The 23753-nt window shown below is 41.7% G+C and overlaps 1 protein-coding gene across 1 annotated transcript; it reads left to right on the top strand.

The window, feature by feature from the left end:
• The first annotated feature begins 365 nt into the window (after nucleotides 1-365).
• LOC149283769 (ran-binding protein 3-like) lies at nucleotides 366-23351 on the top strand. The gene is made up of 8 exons (XM_089497288.1): nucleotides 366-434; nucleotides 11743-11779; nucleotides 12404-12481; nucleotides 18435-18565; nucleotides 18968-19088; nucleotides 20607-20749; nucleotides 21503-21695; nucleotides 23308-23351. Exons 1-8 carry the CDS (start codon nucleotides 366-368, stop codon nucleotides 23349-23351), a joined length of 816 nt encoding a protein of 271 aa, XP_089353414.1.
• Nucleotides 23352-23753: the final 402 nt, after the last annotated feature.

The raw sequence follows: 23753 nt of genomic DNA, 5'->3' as shown, positions 1-23753 counted from the left end.
TCATTTCATCTGCTGATCGCTCCTCGCCTCGGAAAGGGTGAATTCCTAATTCTTTTAGCAGGGGAATGAATCATAAAGCAGATCTGCTCTGCTCCTGCGTGATCTGGGACAGAATCCGCCTGATTTTATTACTCTTCGGTGTATACAGGCAGCTGCAGCTCTTAGTACATTGCGTGAAGGTCTAGTTATGAGAAATCAGCAGACTTCAATTTTCAAAGTGAACGTTTTCTCCGCTCAGATAGAACCTTTCTGTAGAGATTCAAAGGCAAGTTCTCCATCCATAGACACAGCAACAAGTGATAGGAAGAAAGCCAGTATGTGTATCACCGCATCCAACAGAGAAGGTGACAAAGGTAACACTCGCCATGTACCTTCCAAGCCCTCCAGAGGTCCTGGGCAGAGCTGCTCCGAGTGCCAGCAAGACCCCTGCAAAGGTGAGTCCATGCAATGCTTCCTCGATACAATTCTATAAGCATTTACACATACGTTTCTCTAACGCTTCTGTGGTCCCGGTCCACAGACATCGCATTAGTTACCGTTACCTGAGATGGAAGAACTTCCGAAATCCAATCATTGTAAAAATGAGTTAAAAAAACGGAGCTAAATTTATCTCCAGTAATGGAACGTAGCGCGCAGTAAACTGGATTTTCAAGATAAACTCTTAACGCATTGCTGTGTGCTAAAATATTCAATAAAAGCATGCAGGAATTTAAAAGTCTAGTTGAGAATATAGATAAGCTTTCTTGTGAACTTATCGGTTCCTCTTAGTCTGCCAAGTTCTACTTTTGTCAGACCCTTTGAATGTATGGAATGTATGGACTATAAGAAGAGCTGTGCGAATAGTTGACACTATATAGATAATAATAATAATATTAATTAATGAAGCTCACATGAGCAGGGCCCTCTTTTCCTTCCGTACCTATATGTCCAATGTGTGCTAATGTTCATGTTAATTGTCATCATTGCCAAACACTTTGCCTGTCCCCTATCGAAACAACGCTACAGAATCTGCCGGCGCTATATAAATTAATATAATGTAGTATCATTCTAAACATTGGAAAAAATTAAGAGATATGAGAGTCGTCTGAACAAGTCTATTTTTTTGTTGAGTTTTTTTATGTAATGCTTGTTATTAACTTTAAACAATTGGTACATTTGTCCTTTGTATGTATGTGTTTTACTAAATGCAAATAATATATATATATATAATGTAGCATTAAAAGAACAATACACAGGCTGCAGTATAAGTTGGTGTTTTGTGAACTAATGATAAATATTATGATATGCTCAAGTAACTTTATGCAGTTATCGAACAAATTATTATATTATGTGCAGATGAAATCAGCCGTATTTTATTTACTGATTATTATAGCCCGATGGGTTTGATAGCCTGATTTTTATATGAAATAGCATTTGATCTGCAGCTGTGTCTATATAATAATATTGAATCATGCAATAAAGAGAGAGATTATATGGCTTTACGGCCTTTGTTGCATTATTGTGACACTTTATTGTGCCGCTAGACCCAACCATGTGAAATATTAGCCTTATTAATGCATGTAGCAATAAGTGATTATTGTGTGGCAGAAGGGCTGGATAATATAAATCAATAAATATTAGCAATAATAAAGGGCCAGTTTCATACATACTGCTATAAAGGTAGGATGTCAGTAGCCAGGACTAATGACATCGTGTTATTTATTATCCGAAAAAAGGGAAACCTCTGGAAGAGCAGCTTCTTTGGACTGCAATTCCCACAATCCCTTGCTGTTGGAGCATCATGAGACTTCAAGCACTTAGCAGCTGGAATACCAGAGGTTGCCGAATTATTATTTTATCGATCACTACCGGGAATGTGCTACTTTTCCCCAAATCCTGCATTTTAATTTAATTGTCTGAGTGGGCTAAAATAAATTATTAATGTATACTATGAGAGCAGCTGTCTTAACCTCTTGTTCCTGGGATGTGAATAGTTATTCCTCCCCGTTAAGTTATCTCTCCCCAGTTGTTACGTTTCTGATTGTTGTTGAGGAGAACGGAGATCAGGACTGAAAAGGAATCAGATAAGGATGGGTCTGCCACCTTGTTGACTGGTTCAGGTAGCCGTGTGGATGGTGTAAAAGAGAGCTTCAGGACCGGAAGTCGAATAGATAATGCTAGTTTTGCCACCTTTTGTCACAAATCTCAGCATCCGTGGGGTAATACAGTCCTTTACCTTTAAAACCAATATCTCCAAAACCTTTGCACTAAGTAACAAGCAACATGCACAAGCTGTAGGGAGTTTTTTTTCTAAATGAAACATGTCTGCATTGGGGGCTTCCTCGATAATCAGTACAATACCATTCAAATAGTTTAAATTCTCTCCCTGCTTCCGTGCCTTTTAACCCCTTAAGGACAATGGGCGGTCCCTAAACCCATTGAAAACAATGCATTTTGAGCCTGTACATGTACGGGCTTTGTCATTAAGGGGTTAAACGCAATTCATTAAATAGAAACTGTCTCCAGATGAGATGCCAAACGCATAGCCTTAGCCAGGCTTCATCCAGATGCGAGACAGAGGACCCCAAAGCTGAGCTATATGACGTCACACAGGCGCTGTAGTGTGTGTCCATCTGTGTCTGTTCATTAATAATAAAGGACATTTATTAATACCATTATTGTCTTTTATTTATATAGCACCAACAATTTACGCAGAACTCCTAACAGTACAAATATTCAAGGGGTCTGACAAAACCATGGCCGGCCCAAGACTTAATGCTGCCTGGGGCTAAGTTTAAAATGACGCCCCCCCCCCCGCCGACGCCTGGGGGGGGGCGACATTTTAAACTTCTCCGACGCCATTATCTACCCCCCCTTTGTACTTACCTTTAAACGGTGCTGCGGCGAGTCTCCCTGCTCTGCCACGGTGCCAGCTTGTAATGCTGATCGCCCGAAATTGACGTCATTTCCGGCGCTCAGCATTACAAGCCGGCACCGAGACCGAGCTAGAGGGCTCGCAGAGGAGAGAGAGGGGCGCCGAGCGGGTAAGCGAAAACCACTCGGCGCCCCTCTCTCTCCTCCGCTTCAAAAAAAAAAGCGCTTGGGGCAGCAAAGTGCCGCCCCTTCAAAAGTGCCGCCTGGGGCAATTGCCCCACTCGGCTCCATTGTAGGGCCGGCCCTGGACAAAACTAGAATCGGTAGACTCTCAGACCCATGAGCTTACACTCTAGAACATATCTAGAAACTACAGATCTGCTGTGGGGTCCGCCAGAACCGGACACCTAGAAGCAGACTGTCTCTGAAGTGTTTATACTCCGCTACCCAAGATCTGTATTGCTGCCAGAATCCTGGGATTTCAGTAATTAAATATAATTAAAAAATCTATGACAGCACTGAGTCACATGCTATATATATTACCATGAAAAAACATTCTAAGAAAAGCCGTGGAGTAGTGAGACTCGGTAACTCAGCCTAAAACAAACCGGTTTAAAACTAAAGATCCGTGACTTAGATAAATCCTTAATTGCTAAACAAATAAACCTTCCCCAACCTGTCATTTTATTCTGAAGGTGTAAACACTTAAAAACAACACAGACGCTTTAAAGAAGCTTTTTTCACTGCCTATGGCAACATCCTATCAATGTCTGCTTTTCTGTCACATGATATTTGTGAATTACTATTAAGTTGTAAATGACGCAACATTTTAAACGATTAAAGACTTTTTCTTCAGTAGGGTTAGGAATGATGTATATAATACTAGATTTGGTCGAGAGTTGCATTTAGCAGAGTAACTGGAACAGCAGCTTTAATAAACCAGTTTAAATGACTGTACTGTTTTTAATGTAGATGATTTTTAATCCTTTTGGAATGTCTCCGTAAAGACAAGACATTTTGCAACAAAACGAAACGTTTAAGGCATCTGAATTATGTGTGACTGTATCAAGGAAACGTATATTTTTAGATAAAAGCCTCCGTTTGTTTCCCAGATCTCCCATAAATTAAATGTCTAAAACAATGCTAATGAGATTTTTGGTGAGCAAATGTTGCCTGCTGTTGGCAGAAATAAATGAAGGTCATTGATTCTAGTTCATGAAGTCAGTCTGGAGCCAGTTTGTGATTCTGTTGCTGGCTGAGCATGATAGGGGTTGCAGTCTGTGTAGCAGCGGAAGTGTCAGAGATTACCTATCCACGTTTAAAGGCTAAGCGTGACCGGTCACATCACACAAACCCGATATTGAGCCTAAAACCGGTGTTCCCCAGTTCAAAGCAGTGTGATGCCGTTCGGAGATTAGCAGCAGTTAAAGCATTCTGCTTCATGCTCTCAGGTTAGGATTACCATATCGGCCATGCGACCACCACCTATAAAGTGCTATAGGGGATGTATAAACTTTCTGCACATTCATCCATCCCACATCCCGTATTACAGCGCCGTGGAATATGATGGCGCTATATAAACATGTAAAAATTAGATGTCTCCTGGAGAAATTGGTCTATAAATTACCATAGCTGAAAGGGGATTCCACGGCTAGGTGCTGCAAGCCCAGAAATAGTTTTAATTATAATTTTAATTTATATTTAATAAAAGACCTATAAGTCAAATAAGATGACTTGTCGATATAAAAGATAATAAAATCCCCCATCAGGGCTTCGTTTAGTTCATTCGTAAAGTGCCGCTATCTTACTGAGGTTTTATGGGTCCAGTAACAATCAATTTAGCATTTTCCTTAATTATGTATTATGCTGACGTAGAAGCAGGGCAGTCATGTCAAGATCTTTTTGAAGGCTCAATAAAGCATTACAATGACCAATAAATACACAAAACAAAGCAAGAATTCAGCGCATACCCAGGGAATGCCATTCAAAAAACACCTCGTATCTAAGGCATAAATACCGGGGATTCCATCGCATTGTACGGCCTTATATTGCGTAACCGGTCACTACGTCACAGTACCCCAAGTTTGGCGACTCCTATCTCATTTTTCATGGCTGTATTGCTTACCAAGGAGCTGAATCAATGGGACTGCTTTGCATTTTTAACCCTTTGTAAGCAATATAGCCATGAAAACTTAAATAGGACTCTCCTTGGGTTACTTTAGCAATATATGGCCTTATAGTGCGACAGAATCCCCCAAATTTATGCCTTAGATGGGAATGCGCTGTATTCTTGCTTTTTTTTGTACGCGGAATGTCCCATCCATCCCATTGCTGCAGTGTTCTGCCAGACAGGAGAGGTGCCAGGGTAAACAAAGGGTAAAAAAACACTCTGCAGGGCACAAGAGAGCTTGGGGTACTTACACTGCACAGCCCTGTCAGATATTGGAGCATATCTTTTGTGTTCATTTTTTTTTATTATTTGCTTGTCTTTTGGTGTTTGATTCCAAAGCGGATCAGTCACTGTGGGAGTCCATACCGGTTTGGTACTGAAACGGTTAAGTATTTCTGCTGTGCAGCACGTGATCTATTTTCCTGTAGGAGATCTTCAATGACTTGCAGAAGTAAAGAATAGCGAAAGAAAAACAATGTCAACTGAAAGTGTAACCATTGCTTCCGTCAGAGGAGGGTAAATGTGTGGAATGTAGAAGCCAAACCATCAATCGTAGTTTTTTAATGTAGAAGCCAAAAAAAGAAAACATCTATAGCAATCAATAAAGTGCACTGTTGTAATGTTTGAGGAGCTCTTGGGATTTGTCCTCCAGTAACTAAATGGTCAGCTTCATAATCAGTTATTTATTTGGGGTCACTTTAATAAGGGAGTGCATTAGGCTAAGGTCTGAGATCCTCCTGGGAAAGATCCATACTTATTAAGAGCTGTTCTGGGCAGTAGATTCAGGGGTATCCTCATCATTTAATGATGTCCACCATTTACATATAGAAACTAAGACTCCACATTACCCCTTAGTCTGTCACTAGAATATCTAATATACACCGGTCAGCCACAACATTATGACCATCTACCTAATATTGTGTGGGTCCCCCTTTTGCCTGCCAAAACAGGCCTGACCCGTCGATGCATGGACTCCACTAGTCCTCTGAAGGTGTGCTGTGGTTTCCGCCACCAAAACGTTAGCAGCAGATCCTTTAAGTCCTGTAAGTTGCGCGGTGCGGCCTCCATGGAGCGGACTTGTTTGTCCAGCGCTTCTTATAGATGCAAGATTGGATTGAGATCTCGGGAATTGGGAAGACCGTGTCCATGAAAGAGTGTACATGGTCTGCAACAATGGTTAGGTGGCAGGACCCAAGGTTTCCCAGCAGAACATTGCCCAAAGCATCACACTGCATCCTGGTGCCACGTGTTCTCCAGGTAAGCCACGTACCTGGCCATCCACGTGATGTAAACAAAAGTGTGATTCATCAGAGCATCCATTGCTCCGTGGTCCAGTTCTTATGCTCACCTGCCGATTGTAGCCTCTTTCGGCAGAGGACGTCACAATTTGGCCCTTGTCAAAGCCGCTCAGATCCTTACGCTTGGCCATTTTTCCTGCTTCTAACACATCCGTTTTGAGTACCAAATGTTCACTTGCTGCCTAATATATCCCCCCTAGTGACAGGCGCCATGATAACAAGATTATCAGTGTAATTCCCTTCACCTGTCAGTGCTCTGAATGTTATTGATCAGTGTATAGCTCAGCAGTACAGTGTTTCCAAACGGTAACAGTTCATTTACATATGAGGGTGCGTGGTCATGTCACAAACCTTTCAGTTTAAATCCTGATTTAAAAACACATTTCTCCTTGAACTACAATTTGCTTGCCATATTGTTAGAGATCAGTATTGACATTCCAGCCACTCTTTGATGATGTATCTAATTACCATACAATCACACAAGTGTCATTGCACAATAATAAGATGTGAAATTCTTGAGGAAGTTCAACATCAATACTTTAATTATTTTTTTGTAACTTGTTGATAAAAGTCTGGACCCTGGATTAATGTCTCTCCCTAGCCTTTGGCGGTAACATCAGGATGATAGTCACAAGTGGACTTTCCTCAAACTTCTGCCTAAGGAACCAGGTCCAGTTGGGTGCTTGTCCAGGACCAACAACAAGATTTCCTATATTGTACCTTCTGACTACGGCCTCTGTATTGGGAATAAATCTACTGTTAAAAAAACACATGGGTCCTAATTTGGTACTTTGGCTAGGACCTGGTGGCATCTTTATCTAGTTTTAATGGGATTTGTTGTTCCCAATGTATTGTGTATTCCAGGCCCAGTTACATGCTGAGGGCTTATCTGCGGTATTCCTGGACTAGGAGACTGTGTCCTACATGAGTTGGTAAAGGTTAACAGACAGCATTGATATTAATTGAATAGATGGGGCTAAGCTGTAAAGTATTGCAGGCCCTGAGCTGCAATGAAGAAAAGGAAAGAAGTTAAGTAAATGGAGCATTGTACACCCCGATAAATCTGGAAGCCTCTTTTGGGCAGGGAATAGTCTCCTCGCATAATGTGAAAGACACTATGTTCTTTTGGCTCATCTCATTTGGCCGCATGTCAGTGGTTTAGTGGCACTTATACTACAGGAATATAACATTTGCATGAGGTTATATCCAAAAATAATGACAGTAGAGACAGTAGAGGCTGACTTGAAAATATCTTCTGTTTTGCAATATAACTTTTTTTCACAAAAACATACATCGTACTTTTTTTTTCTTCAAGTTGTTTTAACGTTAACAAGAAAACAATCTTGAGACCCAACTGGACTTCATATGAAGAGTTGAGGCGTTTACGGAAACTCTTCTCTCTTAATATAAGCATTTATTCCTACACACTGTGAATACCTGAATTCCTCTCAACCCTTGGAAGTCTTTCTTTTGGAGAAAAAGTCCCTCTGTGGGACCCAAATCCGGGAACACCAGTGTTTCCCACCCAGGTGTGTTGTCCCCCCTTTTCCTATACCTTCTTAAGGGATACAGAGCCGTATTTATTTAGCCAAAGCTGAAGTTCTGGCATAGATTTTTTAATATGAAGCAGTCGCCAAAAACTTTTGGCACTTTTTTCTAGAATTTCTCCAGTATTGGCTTGATATTTATGGATTTTTTCCATGTAAAATGGTGACAGCCATGGCCAGGGGAGGTCTAAACTGCTATGGTCATCCAGTAAACCGTGGACAAAGAGCTTACGGACTAAGTTCTTCAACAAAAGTCATCAGTGATGTCTGGGCTTGCAGGCTATGATGTCATGGCGATTTATAGGGAACCACGCAAACTGCCTCCTTCTCCTTATACAAGAGTTAGTCTGTGCTTTTGGATATTTTTGCAGAGTACACACTCACACTAACTGAGGTTTTAGAGTGTAGACTTGTGATTATGTGAACAAACCCCTGGAAGATTTGATGAAGCCAAACATTCTCATTCTCATGCAGCATTTCCTCCGGTATTTGATTGCATTTTTTGGCTAGCGACCACCGATCACATCCTAGGATTCAGTTATTTCAGTGAACAAATGGAACAATTGCCGCATTATTCTCTCTTAAATGTTTCTGCGCCTGTTTTTTTTAAGCACAGCGAAGAACTGGTAACATTGCTAATTCTTTCGCTTTCTGTGGCTTGATTTTTGCAGCATTTGAAACAATGTTTTTAGAAGCCGGGCACTGGCAGAAGGCCTGTTTATTGAGCTGAGACACACTACTGTTAGATAAATAGAAGATAAGAGTATTCAGTAGTTCTTCGTGTTATTACTCGATGATCAAGCGAAAGCTGAGTTGTTACTGTTATTCATCAGAAGACCTTCATCTAAATCTTTGCGTAAGACTTAGGCGTGGTAGATGAATGAATGCTAAGAGAGTATGTTGACCGGCCAAGAGTTCTGGGAGTCATGATCCACAGCAGCTTGGGCACCAGCGTATCACATTCTTAAGCGTAAAAAATGCCAATTGATCATAAACAAAAAATGTAATTGTAACATACTGAAGGTCTGCTTTTAAACAAGGCTGGGGTGCAAGTTTGAGATCTAGCACAGGTTCTGTACACCGGCCAAACTGTTCAGGATTACATCAGACATCAATTTATCGCCTGGTGCTGGTCTCTAATTAATGGAAAATGCAAGATTTCTGAATGATAAATTAGAAAAAAAATTCAGATTTTTCCTTTTATTTTTTATCGAATGACCTCTTTATTTGTCTTGCTTTGTTATTAGCGTGGGATTCTATTCTCGCCTCCTACGACCAACGGAGGTAATTTTAGGTTTCAAAGCTTTCCATAAGGAACCGACATAAACCTTCATTGTTAAGCGTAACTCGTTTTTTTTAACGGGGAGTTAATAATTGGCAATTTGCTAGACAAGGAGCGCGAAAAATGCGGTGAAAAAACAGCATGTGAAAATGAAATGTTTTAGTCCAAGTTTCTAGGTGATAAAAAAAACAAACAGATCTATAGATTTGTAGAAGGAAAAACTAACACACAGCATTTGCACATAGGAGTCTAAATACGCGCAAATTAACCCATTCATTGCCCGGTGACAGTAACTAGCATTCCAACGCAATCCAGAATAATGTAGTTTATGTTGAGCATAGTGTAATTATTACTGATAATAATATTAACCATAATGATGTAAATATACTAACAACTGCATTTTTTTTGCTTGTTTGAAGGCCAGAGGATACGTTTTGCTTATCCAGCTAGCGCACTAAGGGTTAAACGTGAGCATTTACGGCCTGGAGTCAGATCATACAGAAGGAGTTAATGGAAGGATTAGTGTTGTATAATTGTGTAACAGAGTTGGCAAACAGTCCCGCGGTCCAAAAGGCCAGGAGAAATTGGCAGCCGCCTATGAGCAGACTATCACTCCCTGCGAGCAGGCTGTCACTCCCTGCTGTCACCGAAAATCCTAGTACACCCAGCCAGTTACAGTACAGCCTTTATCCAGTGTCTGTTTTTTGCCAAAAACAGAGAAAACCAGCCCAGCCCAGTCTGATCCAGTATGTGTTTACCATACCCACCCACCCCAGCCTGTGCCGCCTCTCTCAAACTGGATTCACGGAACGACCGGGGACAAAAGTGACAAAATGAAACCGTTTACACGACTCGCGCCAATAGTATGCTGCTGGTGGAAAACTTTGGCAGCCGTGGATTACAACTCCCACCATGCTCAGCCCATAGGTAGAAAAACAAATAGCGGTAAATAGAGATGGGCAGCCATGAGCAGTCCAGATGCTGCTGGATGCAACTCCCATCACATTCACAATGTGGGGCTGAACATCATGGTCATGCTGATATTTAATAATGAATAGGGTCCTATCCAGAGCTGGTTTAAAGTTTATTTAATGGACCGTCTTTCGATGATGTCAGTCTTTATCAGTGATGTCATACTGATGAACATATAATTTCTCCTGTGTACATGGAAGAATATGCTGAAATAGTATCTTCGGTGAACCCTTTTAACTGTAACTACGTGAAGAGCCCCGGCAGACTATGAACATGGTCATATAGATCCCGCAGAATGCAGGACTGGGTTCCAGTAACTGGGTTATCGTTTACATTGCATTGATCAGACGCTGGGATCCAGGAGTCTGAACTTAACCCCTTAATGTACGGGCTCAAAATGCATTGTTTTCAATGGGTTTAGGGATGGCCTATTGTCCTTAAGGGGTTAAAAGAGCCTTGCGAATGATGTGTTTATTATTATTATTAATATAATTTATATATAATATATATATAATATTTTTTATATAGCGCCAACAATTTATGCAGCGCCTTTTGCAATACATACATTCAAAGGGTCTGACAAAACGAGAACAGATACATTAAAGAGGACCCGGTTCGCAAGCTTACAATCTAGAAGTATTACATATTACTACGTAAAATCAGAATAACCCTAACTGCTTGGTTTAAAACTGCTTGATTTCTCGCACATGGAGCTATATGAAGTCATTGTAAAAAATGTATAGCTAGATAGACAAAGACAGACCTGTTGGTGTATCTAGCACAGCATGTTCAATTCAGATCTGTTATTTTTTGTAAACAGTAATTATTAGTAACACGAATTTGTTGTAAATGTATAATGAATCATTAAAATGTGTCTTTTATCCTTTCTTTGCAGATAAATTAATGCTTCCACACCCGTTATTCATGCTGGAAAAGAAAGAACGGCCATTTAAGGTATATAGATTTTTACGGAAAAAAATCTTATTTGTTAATTGTTGGTGATCACATTTAATTAGCTGATCCTGTGTTTTATGATTCCATTAAGTTTGCCGTCAGTTGTGGTGTCCAAATAGTTTGTTGATACCATTATGATTGGTGGAGCCGGTGTCCGGTGTTCAGATGTGAATTTCCACTATGACATTCTAGAACGGAGGCTCAAGTATCACAAGGAATGTCTTTTGCACCAAGGGCTATGCTGGCCCTACCTCGCCAAAAGTTAATGGACTAGATTCCTTAAATGGAGAACATCTTATCTCTGGTAATGGAATACCTAATGGAAAAGCTAGATCCTAAGTGGTGCATTTTAATGGGCAGCCCCCACCAGTATATGAGCGGGCGAGCATGACGTATTTATGCTCACGTAGCCGGGCATATTGAGCCAGCGGCCACACACACTGCAGCACCCGATCTGCCTCCAGGGTGGCAGGCTGGTGAGTATTGGGCGCTGTTGGCATTTGCCCATTGTGCCTGGAGTGAACCCACTAGACAAGCAAAGTGAAGCAAACTTGCTTTACATAAACCTAAAAAATGAAGTATTATTCATGGTGGGTCTATTAACTTTGACCGCAGTAATCGGTCTAGCGGTCAGTCATCCTGTTTCTGTTCTGTGTTCTCCTGTAGAGACACGCATCAGATCTGGTCCTGAATGCTGAGTATGGTGAGTAGAGTTTTATTCTACCGTAAACTGTCATAAATTGAAATGTTAATATGTAAAGTTGCTTTTAGACTTAGATTGGCTCGGACAGTCTTTGTAAGGGTAAGGGGCAGAAAAAGAGAATCCTTTCAAAACAGAAAAAAATTCTCAGCTTCCAACTTTTAAAAGCCAGTTACACTGATTTAGGGGAAAGCTACAGGTACGTTGAGTTAATGAATAAAGTTATGCTAAAAGCTGTGAAGGGACAGATCTCCCATTAACTCCTACTGGACCACCAGAGATAGCAATATTGCCTTCACACCCAGACTTGCCCTCTAGCGCATCTGGCAAATGCCTGTTGGGCTGCGGGCCGACATCGCCCCATACTTTCCTAGCTCCAGCAGCAGATCAGGGGCTGTAGTGCTGCACTTACGTAATTCGGGGGCCACTGGCCTTAAAGTGCTGTGGTCGCCTAGTCATCCCCAGTCCGGCCCTGACTCCCTACCTCCCATAAGGTTATAGTAGCAAAGAAACCCCGCATAGATTGATGTAGGGTGCCCTCTACCACCTGGTCCTTGTTGTAAAGAAGAGAACTTGTATTATATGATATGAGCGTTCTAAATGTTGCGTCAATGTTCTATACGCCAGGTATCTGCATGTATCCTGAGAAAAGAGTACGATCCTCTTCATTCACCTTCCAGCCATCCTACTCTCCACCCCACAAAGGTAACACCTTTAAGCTTTATACGTTAATTGTAATCATTTCAATTATTATGAAAAGGATCGTTTGGTAAATATTGGCGTCTTCCATAGGACTGAATATCAGTTAAATATAATGAAGTATATAGATTTTCTGCTATACTAAGATATGAACAGCCTACATCGCTCCGGCCATTTGCTGAACGCCATCTCTCATCATGCTCAGCTAGATGCTGTCTTCGGATAATAGTTTGTTTTTTAAAATAGCTAAATTGACAAACTTGATGTATGTTGGAAATCTGGCAGCCGACTATATAGTATCATTGTACTTCTAGGTAATGGCGTTTCGGAGAAGCGTGTGCGTTCCTGCTCCTTCACTATGCAGCCTGCATTTCCACCATCGCAACCAGGTGAGCAGGCGAGTTTAAATAATACCAGCATGTTTTCTGGAGGTATCCCAGCACGATGGAGCGGGGCGCCTGAGGCAGGGCAGTTAGATTGTGACTGACAGCATTGTCTTTATCAGTCATGTCTGACATTCCACGTCTCCTGACCTTGCCGCCGGCCAGGACACCGACAACCAGTGATGTCATAGAAACTGAAGACGCTTCTTAAAAGTTTTGTTTGTTGTTTAAATCATTTAACCTTCAGAAGAACAATTTTACCTTTTTGTCCATTCCTCCGAATAACAAACAAACTAATGCGACGTTGGATGAACAAACGGAAAACGAATGTGTGCAATACGGAAATCCTCATTCCTTTGCCACCGCGGCCGCCATTTTAACTACGCTAAGAGGAGGAGAAGCTAGCCATTTTAATTCCACTTTTTCTACGTGTTTATTGCTTGTTTCCGTGGCAACCTGGATGGACAAATGGGATTTCGGAAACCGAAAATGTTGGACGAATTTCGTCCCAGCAGAAGACGGACGAACACAAACCGTCCGCCGAAGCTCTTGCTTAGCATACAAGATACTAGCACCTAAGTGTTTTAAATAATGACGTTTGGGGTAATATAGTAAACATTTATAACAGATGTAAAAATATGTAGCGTAGCATATTATAGACTTAGAATTGAGACCGATTCAGCTGTGGTTTCTGTATAATCGACCCAGGGATGTAGATTCATGCGTGGTACCCAGTTTGGACATCCTTGAGGACCAGAAACTGTCCACTGTTGTTGGACAGTTCTAATAAGAACCTGCTTTATTTTATATTGACATTTTATTTTGTCATTGCAGCATTAAAGAACAATGTATTCATGCCTTCCTCTCTTCTGCAAGAACATCAGAAGAAAAGCACAACCAGTCCAGGTATGAGCATACAAAACGTATAGGGGTTTATTTTTTATCATACATTCAACTTTAGATCTGTCTAAAATTGCATAATTTTATTAAATATAAAAAATATAAAATATTTCATAAATATAATTATAATATATATATATATATATAATAATTTTATAAAATTGTAAAATCTATACTATAGCTGTGTCTGCTTTAAATTACCGGTTTGTCACCCTTGCAAATGTGTGGCGGGACATCCATTGTACAGCGTGACAGACTATGAGGGCACCATATAAAACAATAAATAATAATAATACTACAGAATCACCCTCTGGTGCTAAAGACAACTTTCTGACCTCTTTAAGTTAGCTTTAAGACAAAGTCCCCGCTAACATCTCCATGGTCATGACAATTAATTGACCACTGATTGTTCACAGAGTCTTTGCAACCCTGGAATGTGATTAAACCAGCAACACTGCAGCCCCCAAAAGTCTCCCTTTGTCAGAATGAGAAACCAGACATGGCTGGAAACGAGTTAACGTCAGACCAAGCCAAACACAAGGTATATAATTAACCGCCGACGACATGGAAACGGAAGACGGGCCAGGAAAACTGCATCTGTTCTGATGGGCCCAAAAGTTAGAGATTTCTCACAAGAAAATGAAAAGGGAGCTCTCAGCATTTTGGTTTTTTTTAGTATCACTGAAAAATCAGCTTTTAATAATACAGTTTGTTTCCACATAGTATGTTTTTTAAATGTATGTGTTCTGTCTCTCTGTCTTTGACCAGTTTATTAGACATGCTATGTTCCCAAATTTCTCATCACATTGCCTTGTAGTAAACAATGGAACATCTCAGTCTTAATCACCCAGAGAGGTCTCTGTAGAAGAAAGGACTTCATTTACATAAGCAGGACTTAATTAGCATAGCCACAAAATGTCAGCTTAGTGTGGTGTTTGCTGCCCACACGACGGGCTATAAAGTTGGTCTCCAGGCCTGCAGTTTATTGCAAGAATATAAAGTAAAACTGATTCTAATGATCAGAGAAAAATATTTTTTTGTCTTTTGCTGTTTAAGTCTAGGTTTTCCTAGAAGGCTTTTAGGTCTGCCAATCCTTTTCCACCATGCAACCTTTTTTTGCCCTGGCAGCATTTTTGAGATGTTGTCTGTAATGTAGTCACTTGCGCATTTTATTATGTATTGTATTAAGCTCTTAGCTTTGTTACGGCATTATGTGATTTTACTTTGATTTACTTTTAGCTGGAGAAATGCAATATGGCAACAGAAAATGCCAACAAATCAAAAAATGGTATCGGGCCTACATGTATTTTGGACATAAAGAACAGGTAAGAAATGATCTCATGGCGCGAAATGTATGATGTGTCATAAAGTCCAGACGAATTAATGAATCTTTTTACAAGCTGTGTTTCACAACTGAGATGAATAACCTAATGCATAAGAGTCTGATGTATTGCTAAGTGTGGGAATCAGGTTTATGCAAATATATAGCGCCAGTAGAACACTATCTGACAGCTTTTAAACAAGCAGATGTGCGGTCCATTGAGTTGTGGTATAGAGAAAAGTTTGATTGCACCATTAAAGGACCAATGAGGATACTGGTAATATGGAAATCCAGATAATGCCCTTTCATAATCACACCCGGGGGTAATTTTAAGGTCACTGGTTGGTGACCTAGTTCCTTTTAGGCAGTCTCTCAGGTGTAGCCGCTGATATATCGGTTGAAGAATATCATTGTCTTTGCGTAACTTGCCCAACGATTTCCTTGAGTTGCCTGCGTGATCTCATCTCACACACCTTGTTGAAGAGGCTACCATGAGAAGAAGAGCACAGACAGGGAGAATCACAGACAGGGGATCTCGGCTACACAATAAAACGTTAGAACTTGACGTGCCGGACATTGAAGTTTTATTGATCACGGCCATGTGCTGCTTTTATTTCACAGAAGTCAGCCATTTGAACAGTTGTCGGAAAGAAACACGTGTGATTTTGTCTTTGGAGTGGACATAGAGAAGAGAGTCATGGTGAGAGAATTTTCACAAAACACACTGGAATTATTAAACTGTTTGCTAAAGTTTAATGGGACTTGTCAATTTCCATGCTTAATAATCATATGTAATGTTGTATACTGTATAGTGAACTCGGCTGGAGTTAAGTACTCTGAGTACTCCCCTACCCATGATCCCGTGTTATTTGTGAAGCTAGTGGAAGCCTCTGGGGATCAGAACACTGCACCGATTGTGTCTCATGTAACACACGTTCTAAATGTTTAAACCGCAATTGATCTTACACAAGCCACAAATTGTTGCAAAAATAACAATATTTGCGACTTGGGCTTCACGTTCAGCTCTCCTGACGTCAGCGAAGCTACTATACCCCTTAGTCTCTGTAGTCGGGTAAAGGGGAAAACAGGAATTAAAGGACACTCATGCAAAACTTTATATAAGTGTCCCAATCTACTGCTTCGAGAGACAAAAGCCTACTCACAGTACTAGTTACCCGTCTGACAAGGGAAATATGGCACAGAAAACAAAACAAAGACAAACAAAATGTGTGACTTCCCCTTTTAGGGTAATTTTGGATTAACCACAAAGCTTTAACAGCCACATGCTAAAAAACACTGGCGTAGCTAAAATAGTTTAGAAAGAGCCTTTTCAAGCATGGATGTGTACTTGTGGATGTGTGTGTGTGAGCGTGAGCGTGGATGTGTACGTGTGTGTGTGTGAGCAGGGATGTGTAATTGTGTGTGTGAGCAGGGATGTGTACCCGTAGGAGTGTGTGAGCATGGATGTGTACCCGTAGGTGTGTGTGAGGATGGATGTGTAATTCTGTGTATATGAACATGGATATGTAGTGGGGTGAGAGTGTGTGTTAGTGAATATGAGTAAGTGTGTGTAACTTGTGTGTGTTAAATATGTTGTATGTATATGGAAGGGGGTCAAGGGGCAAGGACGGCACAGACCAGCTGTTGGAGTTGCGGGGCCTGAGCTAATTTTTCACACCAGAGCCCGGTGGTTTCTAGTTATGCCCCTAACTAAAAAGATATATTTTTAAATGATTGAGAGTGCAGTTATGTTATGTATTTGAATGGCGTGTAACATTTTGTTATCTCTACTTCCAGAGTGCACAGAGACCTGAGCTGAGTGCGTTCCAGAGCAAGTGGGAAGACACCTCCTCGCGACTACACCTATCTCTCAGGAGTTGTCCTTATCAGAGTAAGATTTATTTCTATAAACACCCAGGGGAGGAGAAGCAAGGCACCTAAGCCTTGTAGATACTCCCATAGCATAAATACCTATTATCTACATCGCCACCTAGTGGTGCAAGTTTGGGAACTACAAGCAGGTAGTACCGTATTTGCTCGATTATAAGACGAGGTTTTTTTCAGAGCAAATGCTCTGAAAAATACCCCTCGTCTTCTAATCGGGGTCGTCTTCTAATCAGACCTCAAATAGAGTCTGATTAGGAGACTAAGATCCAGATCCCCCGCACCGCTGCAGGGGACCTGGATCCTCCTGTCTCCCCCCCCCCCCCATCATACACACTTACCGGTGCTTCCTGCTGTATTGCCGGGGCAGCAGGTTGACGTCTACGCAATCCGCGTAGACAACGTCCGCTGCAGCCGGAAGGAGGTGTGGCTAGCAGCGGGGGTTGTCTGCGTCCGTCGCGTAGACCTTCCCCGACTGTCAGAGATCTCTGATCTCTGACAGCCGGGGAAAGTATACGCGACGGACGCATACAAACCCCCGCTGCCAACTCCACCTCCTTCCGGCTGCAGCAGAAGGCGACGTCAACCCGCTGCCCCGGCTGGAAGCACCGGTAAGAGAGGGCTGAGAGGGGAGAGAGGAGAGAGGAGAGGGGAGGGGGGGGGAGAGAGTGTGTGTGTGTGTGTGTTAGTTAAATGGGGGCATAGGGCATTTCTGGAGTGGCGTTAAGGGGGCATTTAATAGAGCACTCTGCCTCCTGAAATGCCTTATACCTCCCTATATGCCACTCTGCCCCATAATATGCCTTTTAACCCCCTAAATGCCAGAGTGGCATATAGGGGTATAAGGCATTTCTGGAGGCAGAGTGCTCTATACAATGCCTTTTAACTCCCTTAATGCCACTCTGCCTCCTGAAATGCCTTATACCTCCCTATATGCCACTCTGCCCCATAATATGCATTTTAACCCCCTAAATGCCAGAATGGGATATAGGGGTATAAGGCATTTCTGGAGGCAGAGTGGCATATAGGGGGTCAAAAGGCATACCATGGGGCACAGTGGCATATAGAGGGTTAAAAGGCATATCATGGGCCACAGTGCCATATTGGTGTGGCAAGCCTGGGGGCAGATGTGCGTAACTGGGGGACAGGCTGGAAAATACAAGAAATAAAAACAAAAAAAATATTTTTCTCAATCATAGCTTTTATTAAAAAAAATAGTTTACATGAATTAACATTTACTGGTAAAACTTTTTTCCTTTAGGGTCGTCTTATATTCAGGCTTTTTCATTTTTCCTAAGTTAATATTCAGATTTTGGGGGGTCGTCTTATAATCAGGGTCGTCTTATAATCGAGCAAATACGGTAATTCTTTACAGCCACTTGTAAATTATTTTCTACTGTTCATTTATGATTATTTATGCAGATTTACCCTAGTTTTTTTTAAAATATGGCTGTTGCTTTCTGCCATCCAGAACCTTGTCCTGATAACAGCAGAAGCCTTGTGGAATCTGCCGCAGCGTATTCATCCAGACCCAGCGTAAAGTATGAGTTGGACCAGGTGGAGATCATAACAGGGGAAGAATCTGAGCGCAATGTGTTGCAGGTCAGTACCATAACATTGAAGCAGAGAGTCGTTTCCTTTTAGAACCTCGTGGGGTTATGTATTAAGAGAAATAGTGCAGCCCTTCGGGATACAGTGCGCACTGAATGAGACCTCTGCCTGCATGCTTTCTGTATTCTGTTACCAATATTTTTAGACTTTAAGCCTGCTTGTCACATGCCACCTGGAGGCTACAATGTATTCTCCGTAAGGACAGATCCCTACTTATCCCTTAGCAAAGGGTTCTGTAATATCAAAGTGTAGATATGGAGTGTGGAATGCTGTAGTACATAGAAAGATTACTCAAGAATCCAGTAACGGGGCTTTAGTTTTACCATGATTACTTAGCTGTGGCTTGTTCTGGTCTGACATTGTGGAATCAAACTTCATTTTATTCTTCTCTAGATGATCTGCAAGCTTTTCGTGCTAAATATAGCCACCCAAACATGGACCGAACGTGGCAGGGGATACCTTCGACTCAATGACATGGGCTACAACGAGAATGGAATGTTCAGATCCCGAATAGGTAGAGCACAGATCCAACACACTGATGGCCATTCATTTTTATACTGACCCAAAATGTATTTAAGAGCCGTGTGATACAGTTTACAATACAGAAAAGACCGTCGGCAAGGGACCCAGTTCCGAATAGTCCTCATGCATAAATTCATCACAATCACAGTACAATTGGGTTCTGCGCCATAGATTAGCAGACATGTTTTGGAACAAGGTTTTTGGTGACCAGCAACTAGCATTGGGAGAACTAAGCAGAGCAAGGACAGGAGAGCTCATTAAGACCCCATTCCATTAGACCCTAAAAAATCAATCAAAGAGGCAACAGGCAACACTCAGAAATCCATGGAGCGCACAAATTACAGATGCACAGTCCTAAAATCGAATAAAACCACAAGCACACAGATTAAACCTGAATATGGGGCTCCCCAAAAAGCCTCTCTTATGGTAACTACTGCTTTAAATACTGTATCAACTTTTTCCTCTCAGTGACATGCTGTACCAGATTTCGCCTCAGAATGGTGGGAAAGTGTGGGCCAGTGGCATCAGAAACACCTGCCAGTTAGCGGCCCAAGGGAGAGGTAAAAGGCATTTTTTTTTTATTTGCTAACATGGCAAAATAAAAATAAGGAGGTGAGCAAACCGGCCTCTAAACCAGAAGGTAATATTAGGTCCATGCTCCGTCCAAGTACCAACGTTCTCGGTTTTCTTCTGGTTCTGGAACTCTTGGATAAACCAACAAACCATAACAAGATGTCCAGCAAAGCTTTCACAGAAAACATTTTAACCATAGTTAGGTAATCCAACTATGTAATAGGTAATAACTATGTAGGTAATAGGAAGAAAAGTATTAAAGAGAATATCTCACTTTCCTAAATCCCAATTCTGCACTTCAATATATTCTAAATCTCTCTTTTTATGGGTGTACACACACACACACACACGCACACACACTTACCATCAATGCAAACACAGCCATTATAAATATAAATACAGAAACTGTCCATGCCCCCAGCTAATATTGGTGTAGATAGGTATGTGTGCTTTTGTTAGAGTACGGTTAAGGACTGTGCACATAATTTAGATCTCGTTCCAAATTCTAGGCACATTTTAAACCAATACAAGTTTGCGTATTCCAAAGATACAGGTAGTCTACAGGTTAAATGAGCTAAAATGATGTGAATGTTTCATATAAAAAGTGATATAATAAGGAGAAGACAATCTGCCTCTAAACACCCCCCCACCCCCAAAAAAACACAAATTCCAGACTTACAAGGCATGAAACATGGACGTGCTCAATGTTCTACCAAAGGACCTGCAAAGTAGGCTTAGGGGAAGAGTGTGGGATTCTTTCTTTAGTAGCATCATCATCATCACCACTGTCCCCAAGTAACCTGCCCTTTGTAGATCATTTTTACTCATTCTATTTAACTTAATTAATATTAAATGATCCCAAACAATACAGTAGAGCACAAAAGCTGTAGGTTAAAAACGGAACTTTTACCAATGTCGGTATTATGTTTGATTGCAGTGATGAGAAATTACGGCAGCCTGAAACTCATCTTCAACAGTATGATCTTCGACCAGATGAAGTTAGAGCGAGCCAACAGGAAGAGCCTGCGTATCACCGCCACCGACCTGATGGACAACAGCATAAAGGTGTTCCTGATACAGGTGGGGAGAGTTTGATGTCCTCGCCAATCTGCACATTTCTGCTACTTTTGTTCACTGTGCATTGCGAGTCCAATTACATGGCGTCTGATGCCCACAGTAGACGATGAGCTGTCTTTTGATCTCTCTATTTCTCTGGATCACCCTGGAAAAAGTGAAGAAGTGGGTGTTTGCCCTGCTCATGCAGCATGTGCTGTAAGCTTAGTGTGCGCTCAAGTAGCTTCAAACGCTCTAGTAAGGCTCAGAGGTTACAATTGTTACCAATAATTATTGTGAACTCTTTAAATGACCAGGCTTTGAAACTATGTTTCTGGAGCCACTCGTTGGCTTTGCACCGTCTGTTCACTGCTCATTCATTTTTTGCGGTTCCTTGATGGAAGGCAGGAGAAACTTGAGGTGTTTTGGGGCCCCGGTAAAAAGATTTATCTAATGTATGTGATAAGAAGAATATAAATAAACTAAGCAATAAAATATGTCTGATGTGACATAGCTTTATGATGAATCTGTATCTCCTATTTCCTCTCCCATATTCTCTGTAGTCCCCCTTAGGCCAGTATGGGTCCTACGTATCTGCTTAATCTGCTAGTATGGTATCTCCACCCCAAACACTGGAGTGTAAATCTTGATCCGGTAATGATGGTCTGTAGGACAAAACACATTTAATTATTTGCTTGCTGTATATCATCAGCGGCCAAATAGAAGCCGAATGGCAAAATGGCGCTGGGCCTTGGTGACGTGAACATTGTGTTTTTTCAGGCCAGCGTGAAGGATGCAGGACGTCTACATGCCGCCATCCACCACCGGCTTGTCGCTTTGCGCAGCTACAGAGATAGAGAGCAGCAGCTGCGATCAACAGAATCAGAGGCTGATACAAATTTATACCAGCCGAACAGTGATAGCGAAGATGAAGACGAAGATGAAATGACTATGTTTCCCAGCAACATCTCTGGTATGGTGAACAACATCATCTGAGACAAACTGTATTTAAAAATATACATTATAAAAATATACACTACCATTCAAGAGTTTGGGGTCACTTAGCTGTTTTCATGGACATTTCTGGCTGTAACATAATTGCAAAAGGGTTTTCTAACCATCAATTAGCCTTTTAAACTTAAACTTGGATCAGCAAACACAACGAGCCATTGGAACACAGGAGTGATGGGAGTGATAAAGGGCCATTGGAACACAAGAGTGATGGGAGTGATAAAGGGCCATTGGAACACAGGAGTGATGGGAGTGATAAAGGGCCATTGGAACACAAGAGTGATGGGAGTGATAAAGGGCCATTGGAACACAGGAGTGATGGGAGTGATAAAGGGCCATTGGAACACAAGAGTGATGGGAGTGATAAAGGGCCATTGGAACACAGGAGTGATGGGAGTGATAAATGGCCATTGGAACACAGGAGTGATGGGAGTGATAAAGGGCCATTGGGACACAGGAGTGATGGGAGTTATAAAGGGCCATTGGAACACAGGAGTGATGGGAGTGATAAAGGGCCATTGGAACACAGAAGTGATGGGAGTGATAAATGGCCATTGGAACACAGGAGTGATGGGAGTGATAAAGGGCCATTGGGACACAGGAGTGATGGGAGTTATAAAGGGCCGTTGGAACACAAGAGTGATGGGAGTGATAAAGGGCCATTGGAACACAGGAGTGATGGGAGTGATAAAGGGCCATTGGAACACAAGAGTGGTGGGAGTGATTAAGGGCCATTGGAACACAAGAGTGATGGGAGTGATAAAGGGCCATTGGAACACAGGAGTGATGGGAGTGATAAAGGGCCATTGGAACACAGAAGTGATGGGAGTGATAAATGGCCATTGGAACACAGGAGTGATGGGAGTGATAAAGGGCCATTGGGACACAGGAGTGATGGGAGTTATAAAGGGCCGTTGGAACACAGGAGTGGTGGGAGTGATTAAGGGCCATTGGAACACAAGAGTGATGGGAGTGATAAAGGGCCATTGGAACACAGGAGTGATGGGAGTGATAAAGGGCCATTGGAACACAGAAGTGATGGGAGTGATAAATGGCCATTGGAACACAGGAGTGATGGGAGTGATAAAGGGCCTCTGTACGCCTATGTAGATACTTCCAGCTGCAATAGTAATTTACAACATTAAGACCATCTGAGCTGGATTTCAGATCAATTTCATGTTATTTCAATGGACAAAATTTGCTTTTCTTAAACTTTCTTAAACTGTCCTTAAACTTTTGAACAGTAGTGGACATTAAATAAAATTTTCAAGGACTGCTTCAGTGTCATGTGATGTCAAAGCAGGCATTGAAAATAGAAAAGCTTCATAAAATGTGTGTTGTTTTTATGTGGTTAGAACTTGATGACAGATCTCTTAAGCTTTATTTGCCCAAAAGTAAAGTCTTTTACTGGGGTTGTCAGATAGTAGAGTGTAGATAGCTTGCATATCACAGACACAGACATATCACAGTCTGAAAGGGTTCATTAAGTACCACACTTAAGCATCATTAAGCAGATGATCATTTAATGCCACAAATACGCTGATACTAATAACCGTCTGTTTGACGTGTTTCAGACCACCACCAGTGGATCCGCAGACAGCCCGTCCTCTATTCCTGACAATCAGCTCACACGTTAAGCCGGTTCCGGACGTGCTGCATAGTGACAGGTCCACGCAGCGGTAGGTGACCTGATGACCTGCGCGGAACCGAGCAACCCGCCATCACTTTTTAATTGGATTTCGAATAAAGAAGAAGTAGGAGTCCTTAGACGAGAGACGCCCGTGCTCTTTAAGACCTACAATGATCAGCATCTGTTCTTCAAAGAGACAATTGTCCGAATACCTTCTTAAAAAGGTTCTGGATAAACCACGCGAGGACCCCTGGGCTTCTGCTTCCCATCGCCGTACCCTACGTGTTCCGCAGAGGACACTCAACACGCAAAAGACTGCTCTGTAAGGACAGAATAGAAAGTCTGTGATGAGTTATCTACGATGGATACCTTTATACCTCAAAGAGAATG

This window comes from Sceloporus occidentalis, unplaced genomic scaffold (genome assembly GCF_023333645.1).
Source record: "Sceloporus occidentalis isolate IW3139 unplaced genomic scaffold, rSceOcc1.0.p SCAF_101, whole genome shotgun sequence".
Classification (NCBI taxonomy): Eukaryota; Metazoa; Chordata; class Lepidosauria; order Squamata; family Phrynosomatidae; genus Sceloporus; species Sceloporus occidentalis.
Note: the sequence above shows the minus strand (reverse complement) of the source record. Positions and strands in the feature narration are given on the sequence as shown.